The following is a 15,243-nucleotide window of genomic DNA, read 5'->3' on the forward strand; positions in this document are numbered from 1 at the left end:
CCCGCATGAGTTTGCAGAAAGCCAAACGTCATCAAGAAAGGTTGAAATAGTCGGCAATGTTTCAAAGAAAAAAAGCAAGAAAAACAAAGGGAATCGTCAATGCGAAATACACGACGAGGCGTTTTTGAGCGCACTGTCACCCTTAAGACGGTCAGTGTGTTGGCGTGTAAGACGTGCAGAGTTGCGTTTTCAAGCAAACGAGTGGTTGAAGACACCGCATTAAAAAGTATGGTTTAGGAGCGCAAAAATAGAGAAGAAGCGTTCGCTTCACAAATTTCGGCATGACGGCATTGGAGTTCGTTAGCAACAGAGCTGTTTCATGTCTCGCTTATGCCGTCCTCACGCATCACATAACGAAGGCAGAGGCACGTCAGACGAACAGATAAGTTGCAGGCCCAAACATCTGCACGTTTGAATCCAGTTAGGAGCGTGTCGCTCATCACACTGGGGAGCTGCCTGTCAGGCCGCATGAGTTCCCGCTGTCCATCGTCATGTCTACACCCATCATGTACGAGACGCGGTCCGACGCAAGATACACGACGGCCTCGGCAATCTCACGCGGCTGGGCTAGACGTCCAATCGGTGCCACGATACCCATGTCTGACGGCCGTTTGCCCAGCTCGGTAGCCGTGCGACCAACCATCGGTGTATCACAGGTGCCGGGATTGATAATGTTGACGCGAATGTTGAAGGGGATGAGCTCCAGCGCGAGCGACTTGCACAGCATCCGCACCGCACCCTTGCTGGCGCAGTAGGCGGCCAGGAGAGCACCGCCGCGCACGGCGCCTGTTGAAGCGGTGCACACGATGCTGCCACCGCCCTGCACCTTCACCAGCGGGGCCACAGTGCGAATGCCGAGGAAGGTGGCGAGGGCGTTGATGTTCATCGTCTTGTTCCAGACGTTCAACGTCGTGCTCTCCAAGTCGGACATGATCATGATGCCAGCGTTGCACACCAGCACATCAACGCGGCCAAAGGCACTCTTGCACGCGTCCATCACTGTCGCCCACTGCTGTTCGTTCGACACGTCCAGCGCTGCCGCCACCGCGCGCTGACCCTCCACGGCGTGTTTACCGGCGTTCAGCGTGGCGGCCAGCTTCTCAACCGAGGCGCCATTCACGTCCGTCAGAAACACACTGCAGCCGCGCTCAAAGCACAGCTCGGAGATGCCGTGGCCGAGACCGGCACCGGCGCCCGTGATGAAGGCAACCTTGTTGTCGAGCTCGTGGGAAATCGTGCTGAATGAAGAACGGTCTGTTGGGAAATGTAGAGGTGAGTCTCACGTTTTTGCCTTAGAAAATAATTGTTTTGTTTTTGTTAGTGTTGTGTTCTGTTCTCGTGGATGTAAAATACAAAAGTGTGTTGAGATGGAGGTGTAAGTGCAAAGGACAGTTGGTAAATGAGATAGGAACCTAGAACGGCAGTGAAGTTAGACGTGCGTGATGAAGACACACTGCTGTATCATTGAAGACGAACGCTTACTTTGCCTGTCTGCCAACGCTTACCGGAAATGTTCAGATACAGCAGATAATAACCTACATCCTACAAATCATCACCTACCAGAAAGGCAAAGCTGAACGTCAGAATTATATAAAATTACCATTCTCGGTATTACAACACACTGTAAAAATCAATAACTAAATTCAAATGCAAAAGAAAACAAACTATTCAACCGACTCTACGAAGTGGGTAGCGCGCCTTACGCTTCCCCGCTGGGTGGGTGGGGAGTTCAGGGTTGGGCGGGTGGGAAAAACGAGAAAATGGAAGAACTGCTGAATTCTAGCAGTTGAAAAGGAGAATACAGGAAAAAGGGAAAAGAAAGGTAGGAAGATTACTTTTTCAGGCTAGGTCATTCTATTCGCAACCTCCTATATATATAAAAACGCACTCCGTTGCGGATTCTGAAGAGAGCGTCAGAATGCGACGTCAGCCACTGAGGATGAGGCTTCGAGACAACACACACTCAACTCATACAGCATGCAGGTGTCATGTACAGACGTGATGCGCAGTCTGTTTACCACCTCATCAAAAACGCATCGAACCTGGTTTTCTTGACATCTGCTCTCAGGCACACACACAAGAAACTGCAGCCCAGCGTTGGTTTTCGAAAGACACGTACTGTTCCGTAAAAAAAAACACCTTTCCAGCCGTCTTTCCTTGATAGATGGCTCTTCGCAAATCACACAATGAAGAAAACGACTCCGATGCGATGCACAGTAAATGCACAAATGCACGAGAACAAATGTTCCTTGCGCCATCGTTTCCACAGAGTGTAGCATCGTCGTTAAGAGCTTCTCCGATACATCCGTTGAATCTGATTTAAAAGGTAGGGCGCAATGAAGTTGAAGTCACCGCACCCTTGCTCTCAAACGACTTGTTTGTAAAGCAGGGCACACGTGACCACACGCGGCCTCACCGCATCTATTGTAAGGTGTTTGAGTATTTGCGTCCTTTCAGCGAGGACAGCACCGTTGTCATGCAGGATCATGTACTGGCAAAAAACGCACGCAACAGAGCAAGGAGAAAGCAAGGAATACCTTTTCTGCATGATGTGAAGGCGAGCAACCGCCCGTCACGTAAAGGCGGCCCTGGTGTTTCAACGTCAACGGTATCACTGAACTCAGGTGTAAGTCGACTATTAAAACATAACACAATCGAAGCTCTGATACCTTCCGTGATGGAAAGTGTTGAATCGAAAGCAACTTTGATGACTGACACGTAGCAACACAGACACAAACAAAACCAAAAGACGATACGTGAGGTCTCCTTTCGAATGGATACGCCGTCTAGTTTTCAACTCTAAAGGAACAACAATTTAAGGTTGGCTGTCAACGATGAGCAGGGTGAGAGCGGCCACATGCGCATCCATCAGATTAAAGATCGCGGTTTCCCAAGAAACTCGCAGAAAAGAGATGCTACTCATTTCTTGCGTCCGCGGAGGTTGAGCTTCTGCAACATCGCACGACTCGTCGGCCTCAGTGAGATGATTTGTGTTGCGCTCTCCTGTAAATCGAGAACGCTTAGCTGGTGCGGTTTTTGGAGGCCACTCCATCGAATAGTGTCAGTGAGTTCGTTGCATCAGCACAGATAAGCCTACTCCAGCGCGTCGAAAGAGTGGTGTGGTCCGATGTCTACAATGGGGCGTGAACAATTCATCGATGTACTCAATATAACGGAATGCTGTGAGAGGAGAGAGATTTCCGACACGTGTGCCGTGGCTCATGTTGATCTTTCCCTGCAGAAGAAAAAGGGAGAGAATAAAAACCAAATGGGAAGAAATATCAGAGGACTAGTAGAATTGAAAGCAGCGCGCAAGGAAAAGGCCAGATCATTTCCTTAACTCGTTAAGAAGACATGAGGAGAAACACATACGTTTTACGAGAGAGATAGTATGAAGAATAATAATAAGGAGAGCAACGCAGCGTGGCACTTGCTCTTATAAGTGTGCTGGAAAGTGTGATTGAGTCTACCATAAGCGGTAGTGGTTTGTAACTTCTATTTACTCATGACAGAACGGGAGAAAAACGAGGAGGGAGGTAAGCTAAAAAAGGAAATGAAAAGAAAGTGCATCTATTTTTGTCTGAGTAGCGGTTTATGGGAACAAAACCATTTCAGACAGGCTCCGTTTACGCGTAGCCGTACAGGATGTGGCCGCGCTTGCGGAGCGCGTTCACGACGTCCGACGCCGTCACCGTCTTCTTGCGCGCGTACGCGGTGTACGCGGTGCTGGAGCGCACGACGTCCTCGACGTAGGCCTTCAGCACGCGGCGCACCTCCTCGTAGATCTCACTCGAGATGCGCTTCACGCCACCACGGCGGGCCATGCGGCGGATGGAGCCGCGGGTGATGCCGCGGATGTTGTCGCGGAGCACCTTCTTCTGGCGCTTCTGGCTGCCCTTGGCATCAGCGGAACGCTTTCCCTTGGCCATTTTTGTTGGGTAGATGCTTAAGTGGAGGTTGGAGAAGACAGAGTATGGAGCGTTGAGAACTACAAAAACGAAGAAGTTCATCGTATCGTTGTGGGTGAGAAGAAATCGTGAAAAGATGCAAGGAAAGAGGAAAGTGAGATAATGTGGCTTCGCTGCGAAAGAAAAAAACTGTGAATGCGTTTATGAACCTCTACTTGAGAAGTAACAGCCTTTCACGCAAACGTTTTACGTTTTATTTTTTTTTGTATAGGTTATGTGCGTAGCGGCCTTTGCCCAATCCTAAAGGGCAGTTACGGAAGCTGACGAATTGATTGCGCGTTCTCAGAATAAGCTCGAAGAGGCTTTTATCCTCACTGGAAACAAGATTATTGGCCCAGATTTGCAGAAATTAGTTCGCGTTGACAACGCCGAAGTGCTCCTTCGGCTCAAGTGAAGTATATCTGTGTCGAGCAAACACCCCCGTGAAAGCTATTTCATTGCCCTCTTTCCGATATCGTAACGTACTGACCGCTTCAAATAAGAGCTGTTCCCGCGTGACTACATGTGTTTAAAGGGCGAGCACGCCACAGAGAGAGAGAGAATAAGTCTCAGCGTTGCATAGAGCATTCTCCATAGCCCTCCCCCTCCCCCTCAATTGCCTGCACAGTTACACGAGAAACTGCTGGAGATCCGGGATTGACGGTGGCAGCGGTGGTTCCACTGAACTCATCGTTGTGCTTTGAGCTGCTGCCTTGCATTTGTCAAAGAACGCGGTGCGGTTGAATGAAATGCGATACGTTCTGCTCGAATACAACAAAGAAGAAGATTTCCGTAAAGAGGACGCTGTGTGTCGGAAAGGAATACGTCTCCTGTCCTGTTGTGAAACTTGGGGAAAACTGAAGAGTAAACGGCACAGCTTGTATTGGAGTTACTGTGTGATGACTCCTACGTCACACGCCGAAATCAGAATCGTGAGGTTACATAATTTAAATATGCTTGAAATTGCGACGTATGAAGGACTCTTTCTTCTTGTATGTGTCTCTATTTAACGCTATTACATAATAGTCAGACAAATGTAAGTACAATAGCGCTTCAACCGGCTCTTGTTTCTCTTATCTGCTATTGACTTTTCTATCTTGTTTAAAACCAATTTTATATACGGTGGCAAGCTCTGTTAGGGCTCATAAAAAAACGCACAAAGGATTGATGTTGCCGGTGATTGTACCCAAATTACACTTTTCCTTTCCTTTCCACTCGCGGTATGTGCACGTGTAGGTTAGTATAGCTAAAATGGCGGAAAGCGACACAATTCATATTCCAAAGACACGAAATGGCGGTTCCTTTAGTAACTCCAAGGATGTAAAGCTGCACGCTAACGATTTTGGCTGGGATACAAAAATGGCGGAGCTGAGCGAGAGTGAAAAAAAACTGGTAGAAGAATATTTGTCAAAATGCATTTCCGATCTTTCTCAAGTAAACTCGTCGCTTTCCTCTGAAGAAGTTCCTGCCAAGCCGTGGGAGTCGCACTTCTTGTCGTCTAAGCACCATTTCCCACTCAAGAACTACGTAACCCATGCATTTCCGTTGCTGCGCAACTTTGTGAAGGAAGCCGATGTAGAAGCATGGATTTTGGAGTGCGGATGTGGCACTGGAAGCACCCTTCTTCCCATTATGCGGGAATGCACAAACCGGAATGTTCACTTTGTGGGTTTTGACATCTCTGTGTCTGCTTTGACACATTTTTCAGATCACGAGATTGCTAAAGGTTATATTGAACGCCAGAAACTGACACTATTCCCGTTAGCAATCGGATCGCAGTCTATCAACGCTGAAACTGAACTGCCTGACTCCGCTGCCAAACGTCAGCGCCTCGATAACAATGAAGAACTCGTTGCAGACACGTTGGCAAAAGTCAACAAATCCCGTAAGAACCAGAAATTTGACGTAGTCTTTCTTATTTTTGTTCTTTCTGCGCTACCCAGTGTGAATAAAATGGTTCTTGCGTTAAAGCAATTAAAGCAGGTGATGAAGCCAGGCGGGATTCTATTTTTCCGGGACTACGCCCTTCCGGATCATAACTTTTTCCGTTTTCTTGCGAAAATGGACAACAAAGTGGGCGATGTCGCGTTTGCTAAAGGAGACAATACAACGCAGGCTTTTTTCCATAGAGAGTTTACAACGCAGCTTTTTGCGGCTGCTGGTTTTACAGAAGTTGACGATGCAGATTCGAAACTCACGTATCACTGCAACCGAATTGAGAACCGGAAAAATGGTAAAAGGATGGACAAAATTTTCATTAACGGGACGTTTAAATTAGTTGAATCGAAATAAAAGAACTACACTATATATATATATATATATGCCTTTATACATCTTTATCAACAAATACATTTGATTGTCGTCGACGCCACAGTTTTGATACGTGTATATAATTGTATGCAATGATGAACGCTGAGGAATGAGGAATGTGAAGATTAAATATTCACATGTTTTATTATTAATTTCCAGAAGCATAAACTCGAAGTTTTTTACTACTATGTAAGTGATGGTTAAAAAAAGGTATTGCTGACTTTAATGGCACGAAAGAAAAGGTATCGCTGCATGAAAATAAAAATGCCTGTCCTCGATCTGTAATATGCTCTTCTTCTTGAATCATTCTTGTTTTATTGGTTTCATTAAGCTTCTCTTTCCCTTTTTCCCTCTTTTGCCCTATTGCAACTTTCGTTAGCTCTTTTATTGATAACTGTCAGTGATTATTGGCATCAAGCGTCTCCCAAAAATACATATATATATCGATATATAAATACGTGCAGCGACGCCTTCGGCAGCGCTCATAGTGCCACGTACAAGCTTACGCCTTCGGAATCCAGGACACGAACTCCTGAAATGCAAGGTCCAATGGAGACTAAAAACGAGCTTGAAGTTGCTAATGCCGTCGAAGGTAGTGAAGGCAACCGCTTTCAGCTTAAAAAGTGGAATGCGGTAGCGCTGTGGTCATGGGATATCCAAGTAGATACGTGCGCCATTTGCAGAAATCATATCATGGATCTGTGCATTGAGTGCCAATCCAACCCTGCCTGCTCACCGAAAGATTGCACTGTAGCCTGGGGAGCGTGCAACCATGCCTTCCATATGCACTGCATTTCTCGTTGGCTAAAAACGAGAAACGTGTGCCCTCTAGACAATAAAGAATGGGTTTATTTGCGGTACGGTGCGTAAAGGCTTTTCTATTACGTTCAAATTCGTACGAATTTGTTATGCGACTTTCTGCGTTGTTGACAAACAGACTCTTTTCTGTTGCTCTTCTGGCGTTTATAGAACTTATTTTCTGCTCCAAAAAGGGGTTAAAACCTTTTCACTGGTGCAGAAAAGAAAGATGTTTTCTTTCTATGTAGGAAGCAAGCTGGTTTCGTACTCGTCCATTTTTATTACAAAAAAAGATATGTTGCTCTACAAAAAGTAACATCTTCTTTTTTGGTGTCAATTTACTGCTTCACGAAAAATGTGAGATGCTCCCGACAATATTCGTCAGCGTCTGAGCGCAATTTGGCATTAAGCGCTCTTACTATTTATGCGCTAGTCGTGGCCTTCAATCTTTAAATCGGTATTCCTGCTTACTTTATCTCTCTCTCTCTCCCTCTCTTCCGTCAGACCCGCTCTTCTTGTTGTTTTCCTGTGCACTGCTTTCAATTGACGACGCAACGCTTTAATACAGCTTTCTAACGGTTGTGAGAGGTCATGACTTTTTTCAAAACCACAGCGTGTAGGCTGTGTTCTAGGGTGGGGAGCGCAGTGACAAAGTTGTCCACCTCATCCGAAAGCGGTGCATCGCCTCGATGGGCTTTTCGCCACATTCTCGGAACAAGGCAATTTGCTCTCTTCAGCGACACAGTAAATAATGCAAAAGTGTCCGCACATTGCACCCTTCCTGCGCCACGTGCTGGTCGAAAATACAAGAGAAACCGAAGCCGTCCCCAGTCAGAGGCCACGTCTGACAAGCAGCTTTTGCCATTCACTTGTCAACTTAGTAATTTATGTCGCGGTTTCCCACTTGTTTTGACACTACGTTGCGAAACACGTGCTGGTCAGCTTGTTGTAAACGGTGCTTCCTTCACTCGTGAGGCGGTGGAGCTGCGTCAAGGACCAGAAGCGACCCGTAATCAGCTCTCGTACAGCGGTCCGTACTTGACACAGACACACTTGGCAGATCTTGTAGTCGGTGTGCGACCTCTCAGCAGTCCTCTGGAGCAAGTGTTCCATGAGGAGGCACTCTTTTTCAATTCGACCTATTGTTTTGACAACTCCGCTCATAGTTGGCACGGGCACAATCCAGTGCATACAGTGCGACCTGAGGTAACAGAGGCGATCGCTCAAGTGGCGGCAAGCTTTGGCGTTGATGACGCTCTCGCCGCCTACGTTTCTGAAAAGGCTCGACTTGTTGAAAAAGCTGAGGTGGCTGCGTGGCGGCAAATTTTCCACGATTCAGTCATCTTGCGCTAGAAAGGCAGCCTGCTGAACATGAAAAAAGTGAGAAACCTTTTTTTTCAAGTAAGTAGCGACTGAAAAGCGTTGTTTTGCTGTTTACATATCATGGATCTCGAAAAGCAGCAACCGGTACTCGCTGGTAGTAGTGAAAAGGACTTCCTTATTTTTGTATACCTAAATGATATGCAGGTGTTCTTCAGCAATGCTATTCACCTGCAAAAGAACACTTGTAGTATTGCATAGGAACGAAAATGGAATTTTGGCACCTTTGCTATTCAACACCATGTGCTTTCGCTCTTTTTCAAATCTTTGGCATTCTTTTCGTTTACTGTGTCTCGATTTTCAACGCTCCATCACTGAAATGCGCAACGTCTCTAGCTGTTAAGCAAAACCACGCGAATATCTTTTTAAGCATTCTCATTCACAACCTTTCGGTTAGCTATTCTCATTTTCTCTTTTATAACACACACGCACACACCAGCCATGAAGAAGTTTATGATGGACACGAAGGCGGCCTTGGGCACTGCTCCCAAGACCGAGGATAAGGACTACGATCAGAAGGCGGCCGATCTCAAAAGCATTCAGAAGGCCCTTTCCGAATACAAGTCCGCGATGGAGAAGATGAAGAGTGCCGCGCAGTCATTTGCCTCTGCGATGGCGGCGATGGAAAAGGCTTTTGAGACGTTGGGCAAAGGCGAAGATGCCACGGAGGAGATGAAGAAAATGACCAAGGAATACGAGGCAGTGTCCAAGAAGGTGAATGACCAGATTCTCACCGACTTCAAGAAGGCCATCGGCGACCACGAGGATATGAAAGGTGTGAAGGATTTGGCTGCGGATTGCAAGAAACTGGAGAGCAGCCGCAACAAAGTCATGGCCGAATACGACACTTACCGCGATTCAGTCGACAAAAAGGAGCAGGAGTACAAGAAGAAGAACAAGGACTTGAGTGACTCCAAGCACTACCATGAGGAGGTCGCGAAGCGCGACAGCTTGAAACAAGAATTCGAGAAGGCCGACAAGGAGTTCAAGGACAAGCATGCCGAATTGGAAAAGGAGAAGGTGACGGCCTACAGTTCTGGCATGTCCGGATACTTGATGAGCACTTCCCACTTTCTCGACTCTATCGAAAAAGAGTTGTCACATGTGGCGCCTAAGGCAGCCTAAAGTTTTCGCCTCAACCCTCCGTTTTGTCATTGGGATGAAACTGTGCAAAATAACAAAAAAGACGAAGCGTACACACAAACGGTAGGACGCACTGCACATGTCAAGTACTTACGCTACCATCTATTTTCGTCTCTGTCTTATTTTTATTATTATTATTATTTTTTTGCTTTGATGGGACGCAGCTAGCAATGCACTGTCATTTGCCATGATTGTGTGTCTTCCGCCTTCAACGAAGTACACACCTTCGAGGCCGAAACCAAAGCAAGAAGGCAACACCCGTAGAATCATTTTTTTTCCTTCATGGCCCACAATGACAAGTTGTTCAGTTGCATTCGTCACTTTTTATTATACATAGAAATCGACATCTATACCAATCTCCTACCCTCTCCTCTTTTCCCAACTCCGCACGTTCATGCGAACGGTTGATACAGAATGTGTCTGTTCAAGATTACGTGAGCACTTTCTTATTTTTCTGACATCTACGTGAAAACAAACAAACGCATCAAAAACGTTGATGGTCAGCTAACGTTCGAGCGCAACAGTTTTCTTGCTCCTATCTTTTGCATTGTTCTTTTTCATTTTTGTTGTTCGCTGGTGCTCATGGAGAACGAAGCTGCGCGACATTCAACACAAAAAATATCTGAAGAAGCAGCAATACACTTTTACATGTAAGAGATGGATGAGTGTTTGAGGGTTCCCACTTTCTGATGTTGTCCCGAACACGCACGTCATAAGCGCTTGTTCTGAGAAGCTCGAGTCAACACTCGCACCAGCCCACGTGTTGAAACACACACGGGAGCGTGTGTATGAGCGTTCAAATGATCATGGTCGTGCTTGAGATGGAATAGTGGAGAAATACTTTCACAAAACTTCCTTTTTCTCTCTCCATCTCTTTCTGTCTGTTGCAAAGGTCGTGGATCACTGATTCCTCTCATACACATTTTTATACCTACACATTTGCACTGGGACATACAAACACTCGTGCTGCGGCTCTTTCCTCTTCTCGCTTCTCCAAAAATGCTGAAGATTAAAACAGTCTTGAAACTGGGGCCGAAGACGAAAGATGAAGAGTACGATCGACGCAAAAACGAGATGAAGACGCTTGGTTCGGCGATGCGCGCGTACAAGTCTGCCATGGAAAGGGCCAAATCGTCGATGAAACGCGTGGTGGAAACGTGGGCGGATGTCCGAAAGGCTTTCGATGCGCTCTCTGACGACGTGAACGTCCCAGATTCCACGCGGGATTGCACCTTAGCCTTGACAGCGTCGATGGATCGCATTGAAGGGAGTCTGCTGCCGGAGTACATGACTGTCATGGATTCCAACGTCATCCCCGCCACCAGCGAGCTCAGTTCGCTCTACGACGAATGCGGCAAACTGGAGAACAGTCGCAACAAACTGATGCATGAGTACGACGTGTACCGAAATGAGGTGGCGAAGAAGGAGTCGGAGTACCAACGAAAGTCGAAGGACATCTCCACCTCAAAAAGCTATGGTTCCGAAGTGGCGAAGCGGGACCGCTTAGAGGCTGACTTTGGAGAAGCAGACCAAAAATTCAAGGACACGCATGCGCATCTCATGCAGAACCGCGCAATTGCGTGCAGCGCCGCTCTTTACGCCTTCGTGGATTGCTCAGCCACCTTCATGGAAGGTGTCGCCAGTGAGTTCACGGCGTTGAAGGGAAGCTCACAGCAAGCCCTCCAGGCGGTGCGTTATGGGGCGCAGATGGAGTACAACACTCCCAACGATTAAGTCGATTTTCCGTTTTTATTCGATAAACTTGCGTCAGAAAAACACCCGGAGATGAATCGAAAGCTGCACGTTGTGTGCTCTTCCTTTCTCTTCTTAACCTTCTAGTCGGTCTCTCTACTGGTAAGCTCGTTTGCTCTTTTTTTTTTTCTTGCGACGCTCCACTAGAGTTAGTCGTAAAAAAAAAAAACGGTGCATATTTGTGGTGTCTTATACCCTTTCTTTCGTTTCTCTGTCAACCCTCCGCGGCTATTATTGAGAGAATCGTTGCCTCCGTTCCACACACTTTTCCCCCCTCAGACGTGCATGAGGAACTGCTGCATCACACAGGCATATCTGATTGAAATAATAGTGCTGTGAAGGCGGGAAAAAGGGAAGGGGTGACTTTTTCCCCGTGTTTGTGTAGTTTTAGTCTGTTGATGAGTGAGTCGATTTTGTTTAATCCAATTTACGTAGCCGCCTCTTGCGTTTCAAGCAAACACATCACAAGATTTTAGGTGCTTCTTCGTTTTGTGCAACCCGCTGTATGAAAAATAATTGATTATAATTTTAACGAGACATGTTGAATTACTAGATTGTTCCAGGTGAGAAAAGATGCAGCCGACGTAGCAGCCTCACTGTGGTGTTGGAATTGTGTCTGCACCCCCCCCCCCCGAGAATGCTCATTTCATCGTAGATATTTTTAAAATGCGCTGCACGCGTGTTGTAAAAGATCTTTTGAATGCAGAGGCTTCTCTCTTGCCCAACCTCCGCCTCGATCACTCTTTCTTCTCCACTGTGTGTTGCGCTGTTTAGCATCAACTCCGGACGACACACACACACACGCTCACACTCGTTTATACGGACTGACGCCTACGTGTCGGTAGGCAAATACACACTCCTAGGAGCAGTTTCGTCCGTTGAGCGTCATACAAAGCACGCGCATGCGTAAACACCGTAGACATGCTCGTCGATGACCCCTTCAATGACTCGGTGAAGGAGATGCGCGAACTCGTCGTTCGGGCGAGGCTGATGGAGCAGCAGGCGACCCAGACGGGTGTTGTCACTCCCTCCACGGTGAGTGAGCTGAAGCAGATCCAAGACGACGTGGAGGAGCTGCTTCAACTTTTAAAGGACATGCTGCGGGTGGTGGACGATCGAGGTGGGAAGGTGCAAGGAAAGGTCTTCTCGGCGAACGAGATTATGGAACGGCAGAACACGGTACGCAGTCTCGAGGGCGACGTCGCGGACATCCGCAGCTTTTACAAGAAAATTGCTGCGAGCAGCGCCCAACGGCAGCGTGCGGCGGAGGCGGCCGTGGCGAGTGCCGCCGCCGAGACCCGCAACAGCAGCGGCGGTGCGCAAGACGAGTTCATCACCGCGCAGACGTACGCGCAGCGCGAGGAGGAAAAGGTGCAGGATGAAGTGCTGGATCGTCTCACCTACGGCCTTCGAGAACTGCGCGAGACTGGGGTCAACATCCATGAAGAGCTCGATACGCAGGAGACGATGCTGAATGAGGTGGATCGCGACATATCGGGGGTACAGGTCCGCCTGCGAGCTGCCAATGCTAAGGTGGATAAGCTATTAGCGAGTATGTCCAATAAGGGAAAGGTGTGCACCATTGTCACGCTCATCTTCATCCTCGTTTTTCTGGCGTTTTTCGGGTTTAGTTAACGAATGAAACAGAAATGACGGGCCTTTCCATCACTGCTATTATTCAAGTAAATCTATTTTCTTCTGCTTTTTTTTTGAGGCAGAGGTGCTGTTTGGATCGACCTATCGCAAGCCTTGTAACTTCGGTTGTCTTCATGCGCGTTTGATTCTTCCAGCTTTTTGTTTTCCTTTTACTATTTTTGTTGCTTATTCAGTGACCGCTGTCTGTTGTGTGCTGTTGTTTTTCGTGTCTCGAACTGATTGAATCAGTGTGTATGTGGCGTACGTCAATTCATCGCCTGCTCTTCTTGCCCCCAAAAAGGAAAAATGTTTCTTGAGGATCTGATACCTCTCTCTTCTTTTTTTAGTGCTAATTCCAACAGCCATTTGGGAGAGTTGCCTATCGAGCAACTGCGGGTTTCTGTGTCATAGTCGTTGTTGACAAGTTGCCTTTGGTGCGACGCGGCTATGATTATTGGGTGTGTTTCACTCGCCTTCGTTCTCCACCGCTTCGATTCTGCTCTCAATTATCTTTTTTCTTTTACCTTTCAATAATGCACACCGATCGCACGTACTGAGGCTCCTCACGCAAGGCAGTGCTGTTTTACACAGCAAGAAGGGTGCACATGGACTTCACGGCAGAACTCACCGGCTTGGTGCGCCGCGTCTCGCCAAGCACCTACGAGCGCCTCCTTCTTCTTTGTCATTGTCTCCTCTTAAGCAGTGAAGTTTCTGAAAAGACGCAGGAAAACGGCACCACGTCCACCCTATCGCTGCAGGCCATCTGTGCGGTGCTTGTCTGCGCCTGCCCCGGGTCGGCCTCACGTTTCCTCTTCGTTTTGGCGGGAAACGATAAACTTCTCCGCAGCCCGGATGGCGGACGCACGTGGCGAGTCAGCTTCGCCCGCTCGTGTGAGGAAGACAACTCAACCCATGACTGCACCGACGCGAGCAATGTGTTAGATGACATGCAGCGCCTTTTGACTTCAGCTGCCGCGCTCGATGCGGAGTCGAGCACGCCGTCCACGCTAGCACCAGCACCAACACTAACAGCATCCCCCGCATCATCATCAGCTCTTCCAGCAATCTGCAGCGCTCACGGCTACGACGAGGTTGTTGCCCTCTGCGGCCAGGACGGGTTTCTCGCCGTCTCTGGCGATCGCGGTGTGACCTTCACGACAGCCACAAACTTCCTTGCAGACAGCACATCGTCCAGTGCGTCGTTGCAGCACATTCGCGTTTTGGATCGACAGCACCTTCTCGTGAATGATGGTGCTCGGGTGCTCCGGATTGACGTATCGCAGGTGAGCTACGGCCGTCTGGCGTTGGGCAAAGCAACGGTCGTACTAACCTGCACCTCGCAAATTGTGATGCTGCATACCTACTCTACCCCTTGCGGTGGGCGAGCGGTGATGGTGAGTGAAAGGGACAAGTTGCACCTCTCGCTGGACGGCGCGGTGTCTTTTTTAGAAGTGCGTCACTGCATGGGACACATTCGCGGTGCGGACCCCATGGACGCCGTGCGCTGGTCTGAGCAGCCGGACTTCGCGTCTTTCGTACTCGCCTCATCCCTTGAAGCGGACAGCTCGCCTTCCGGCAGCGGTGGCACCAAACCTCCCGCTTCCCCGTACGCCTACATCAGCGGTTACAAACGCGAGGCGCCCAGCGATGTGGATTCGCACACAACGGCATTGACGAACTTTGAAAAGGTGGCGCGACGGTACAAGGAAAACATATTTTTTCAGCAGTTTTTTGTCTCCGGGTGTGGGACGCAAGTCCTGCCCTACGACTACACCGCTGTGCTCTGTATTTGTACCCGCCGCTTGCCGGACACGTCGCTGTACATCGTGCTCTCCAGCGCTGCACAGGTCAATTACGTGCCGTTCTCGCATGCACGCCGGCGGGAGCCGCTGCCTTGCGCAGTGGTGCGCCGCGTGGGGAGCAGCGGCTATGTGGCCGGTCGTGGAAGCAGCGTTGGCGTGAGCATCTCGACGGACCTGGAGCATTGGAGTACACCGCAAGGTACCGCGCCAGTTGGTTTGATGGCCGTGTGCGGCGATGAGCTGCTGGCGTGTGGCCGGCAGAAAGTCATCACGACGGTGGGCACCACGGAGGAGGCGCGCATCGTGTCGAATGAGCTGCGTGTGCCCTACTTAATTGATGCGTTTACTATGTAAAGCACGCTGAGTTAGCCAGCCAGCCTGTGAACTAGCTCTGCGAAAAGAAGAAACTCCGGTTTTCTTTTTATTCGAAAATGAAGGCAGAAAGAAGAAAGGGCTAGGTTACCTACACAATAGCA

The 15,243-nt window shown here is 48.5% G+C and overlaps 10 protein-coding genes across 15 annotated transcripts; 7 read left to right on the forward strand and 3 right to left on the reverse strand.

Annotated features, from left to right (window-relative positions):
• Positions 1-439: 439 nt before the first annotated feature.
• On the reverse strand, positions 440-1,336 carry ABB37_06286 (putative mitochondrial dehydrogenase/oxidoreductase-like protein; the record flags this gene model as incomplete). 2 transcript variants are annotated; one of them, XM_015804552.1, is made up of 1 exon in its annotated part: positions 440-1,336. In XM_015804552.1, exon 1 carries the CDS (start codon positions 995-997, stop codon positions 440-442), a length of 558 nt encoding a protein of 185 aa, XP_015656530.1. In that variant the 5' UTR covers positions 998-1,336. The 2 variants fall into 2 exon arrangements, with proteins under 2 accessions (XP_015656530.1, XP_015656529.1); XM_015804551.1 differs by having other exon boundaries at positions 440-1,331.
• A 577-nt stretch (positions 1,337-1,913) lies between these two features.
• On the reverse strand, positions 1,914-3,496 carry ABB37_06287 (hypothetical protein; the record flags this gene model as incomplete). Of its 3 annotated transcripts, none has more annotated exons than XM_015804555.1 (1): positions 1,914-3,496. In XM_015804555.1, the coding sequence occupies exon 1, from the start codon at positions 2,277-2,279 to the stop codon at positions 1,914-1,916; it is 366 nt and encodes a 121-aa protein (XP_015656533.1). In that variant the 5' UTR covers positions 2,280-3,496. The 3 variants fall into 3 exon arrangements, with proteins under 3 accessions (XP_015656533.1, XP_015656532.1, XP_015656531.1); XM_015804554.1 differs by having other exon boundaries at positions 1,914-3,236; XM_015804553.1 differs by having other exon boundaries at positions 1,914-3,230.
• Positions 3,497-3,626: 130 nt separating this feature from the next.
• On the reverse strand, positions 3,627-3,989 carry ABB37_06288 (histone H4; the record flags this gene model as incomplete). The annotated part of the gene is made up of 1 exon (XM_015804556.1): positions 3,627-3,989. The coding sequence occupies exon 1, from the start codon at positions 3,927-3,929 to the stop codon at positions 3,627-3,629; it is 303 nt and encodes a 100-aa protein (XP_015656534.1). The 5' UTR covers positions 3,930-3,989.
• Positions 3,990-5,075: 1,086 nt separating this feature from the next.
• Positions 5,076-6,239, forward strand: ABB37_06289 (hypothetical protein; the record flags this gene model as incomplete). The annotated part of the gene is made up of 1 exon (XM_015804557.1): positions 5,076-6,239. Exon 1 carries the CDS (start codon positions 5,199-5,201, stop codon positions 6,237-6,239), a length of 1,041 nt encoding a protein of 346 aa, XP_015656535.1. The 5' UTR covers positions 5,076-5,198.
• Positions 6,240-6,634: 395 nt separating this feature from the next.
• ABB37_06290 (putative ring-box protein 1) lies at positions 6,635-7,127 on the forward strand (the record flags this gene model as incomplete). Its single annotated transcript, XM_015804558.1, has 1 exon — positions 6,635-7,127. Exon 1 carries the CDS (start codon positions 6,795-6,797, stop codon positions 7,125-7,127), a length of 333 nt encoding a protein of 110 aa, XP_015656536.1. The 5' UTR covers positions 6,635-6,794.
• Positions 7,128-7,557: 430 nt separating this feature from the next.
• ABB37_06291 (putative mitochondrial hypothetical protein) lies at positions 7,558-8,408 on the forward strand (the record flags this gene model as incomplete). Its single annotated transcript, XM_015804559.1, has 1 exon — positions 7,558-8,408. Exon 1 carries the CDS (start codon positions 7,647-7,649, stop codon positions 8,406-8,408), a length of 762 nt encoding a protein of 253 aa, XP_015656537.1. The 5' UTR covers positions 7,558-7,646.
• A 361-nt stretch (positions 8,409-8,769) lies between these two features.
• On the forward strand, positions 8,770-9,560 carry ABB37_06292 (hypothetical protein; the record flags this gene model as incomplete). Its single annotated transcript, XM_015804560.1, has 1 exon — positions 8,770-9,560. Exon 1 carries the CDS (start codon positions 8,877-8,879, stop codon positions 9,558-9,560), a length of 684 nt encoding a protein of 227 aa, XP_015656538.1. The 5' UTR covers positions 8,770-8,876.
• A 908-nt stretch (positions 9,561-10,468) lies between these two features.
• On the forward strand, positions 10,469-11,312 carry ABB37_06293 (hypothetical protein; the record flags this gene model as incomplete). Its single annotated transcript, XM_015804561.1, has 1 exon — positions 10,469-11,312. Exon 1 carries the CDS (start codon positions 10,578-10,580, stop codon positions 11,310-11,312), a length of 735 nt encoding a protein of 244 aa, XP_015656539.1. The 5' UTR covers positions 10,469-10,577.
• A 790-nt stretch (positions 11,313-12,102) lies between these two features.
• ABB37_06294 (putative Syntaxin) lies at positions 12,103-12,965 on the forward strand (the record flags this gene model as incomplete). 2 transcript variants are annotated; one of them, XM_015804562.1, is made up of 1 exon in its annotated part: positions 12,103-12,965. In XM_015804562.1, the coding sequence occupies exon 1, from the start codon at positions 12,252-12,254 to the stop codon at positions 12,963-12,965; it is 714 nt and encodes a 237-aa protein (XP_015656540.1). In that variant the 5' UTR covers positions 12,103-12,251. The 2 variants fall into 2 exon arrangements, with proteins under 2 accessions (XP_015656540.1, XP_015656541.1); XM_015804563.1 differs by having other exon boundaries at positions 12,174-12,965.
• A 556-nt stretch (positions 12,966-13,521) lies between these two features.
• ABB37_06295 (hypothetical protein) lies at positions 13,522-15,121 on the forward strand (the record flags this gene model as incomplete). Of its 2 annotated transcripts, none has more annotated exons than XM_015804564.1 (1): positions 13,522-15,121. In XM_015804564.1, the coding sequence occupies exon 1, from the start codon at positions 13,571-13,573 to the stop codon at positions 15,119-15,121; it is 1,551 nt and encodes a 516-aa protein (XP_015656542.1). In that variant the 5' UTR covers positions 13,522-13,570. The 2 variants fall into 2 exon arrangements, with proteins under 2 accessions (XP_015656542.1, XP_015656543.1); XM_015804565.1 differs by having other exon boundaries at positions 13,536-15,121.
• Between the last annotated feature and the right edge of the window lie 122 nt (positions 15,122-15,243).

Source organism: Leptomonas pyrrhocoris (assembly GCF_001293395.1).
Source record: "Leptomonas pyrrhocoris isolate H10 chromosome Unknown, whole genome shotgun sequence".
Taxonomy (NCBI): domain Eukaryota; phylum Euglenozoa; class Kinetoplastea; order Trypanosomatida; family Trypanosomatidae; genus Leptomonas; species Leptomonas pyrrhocoris.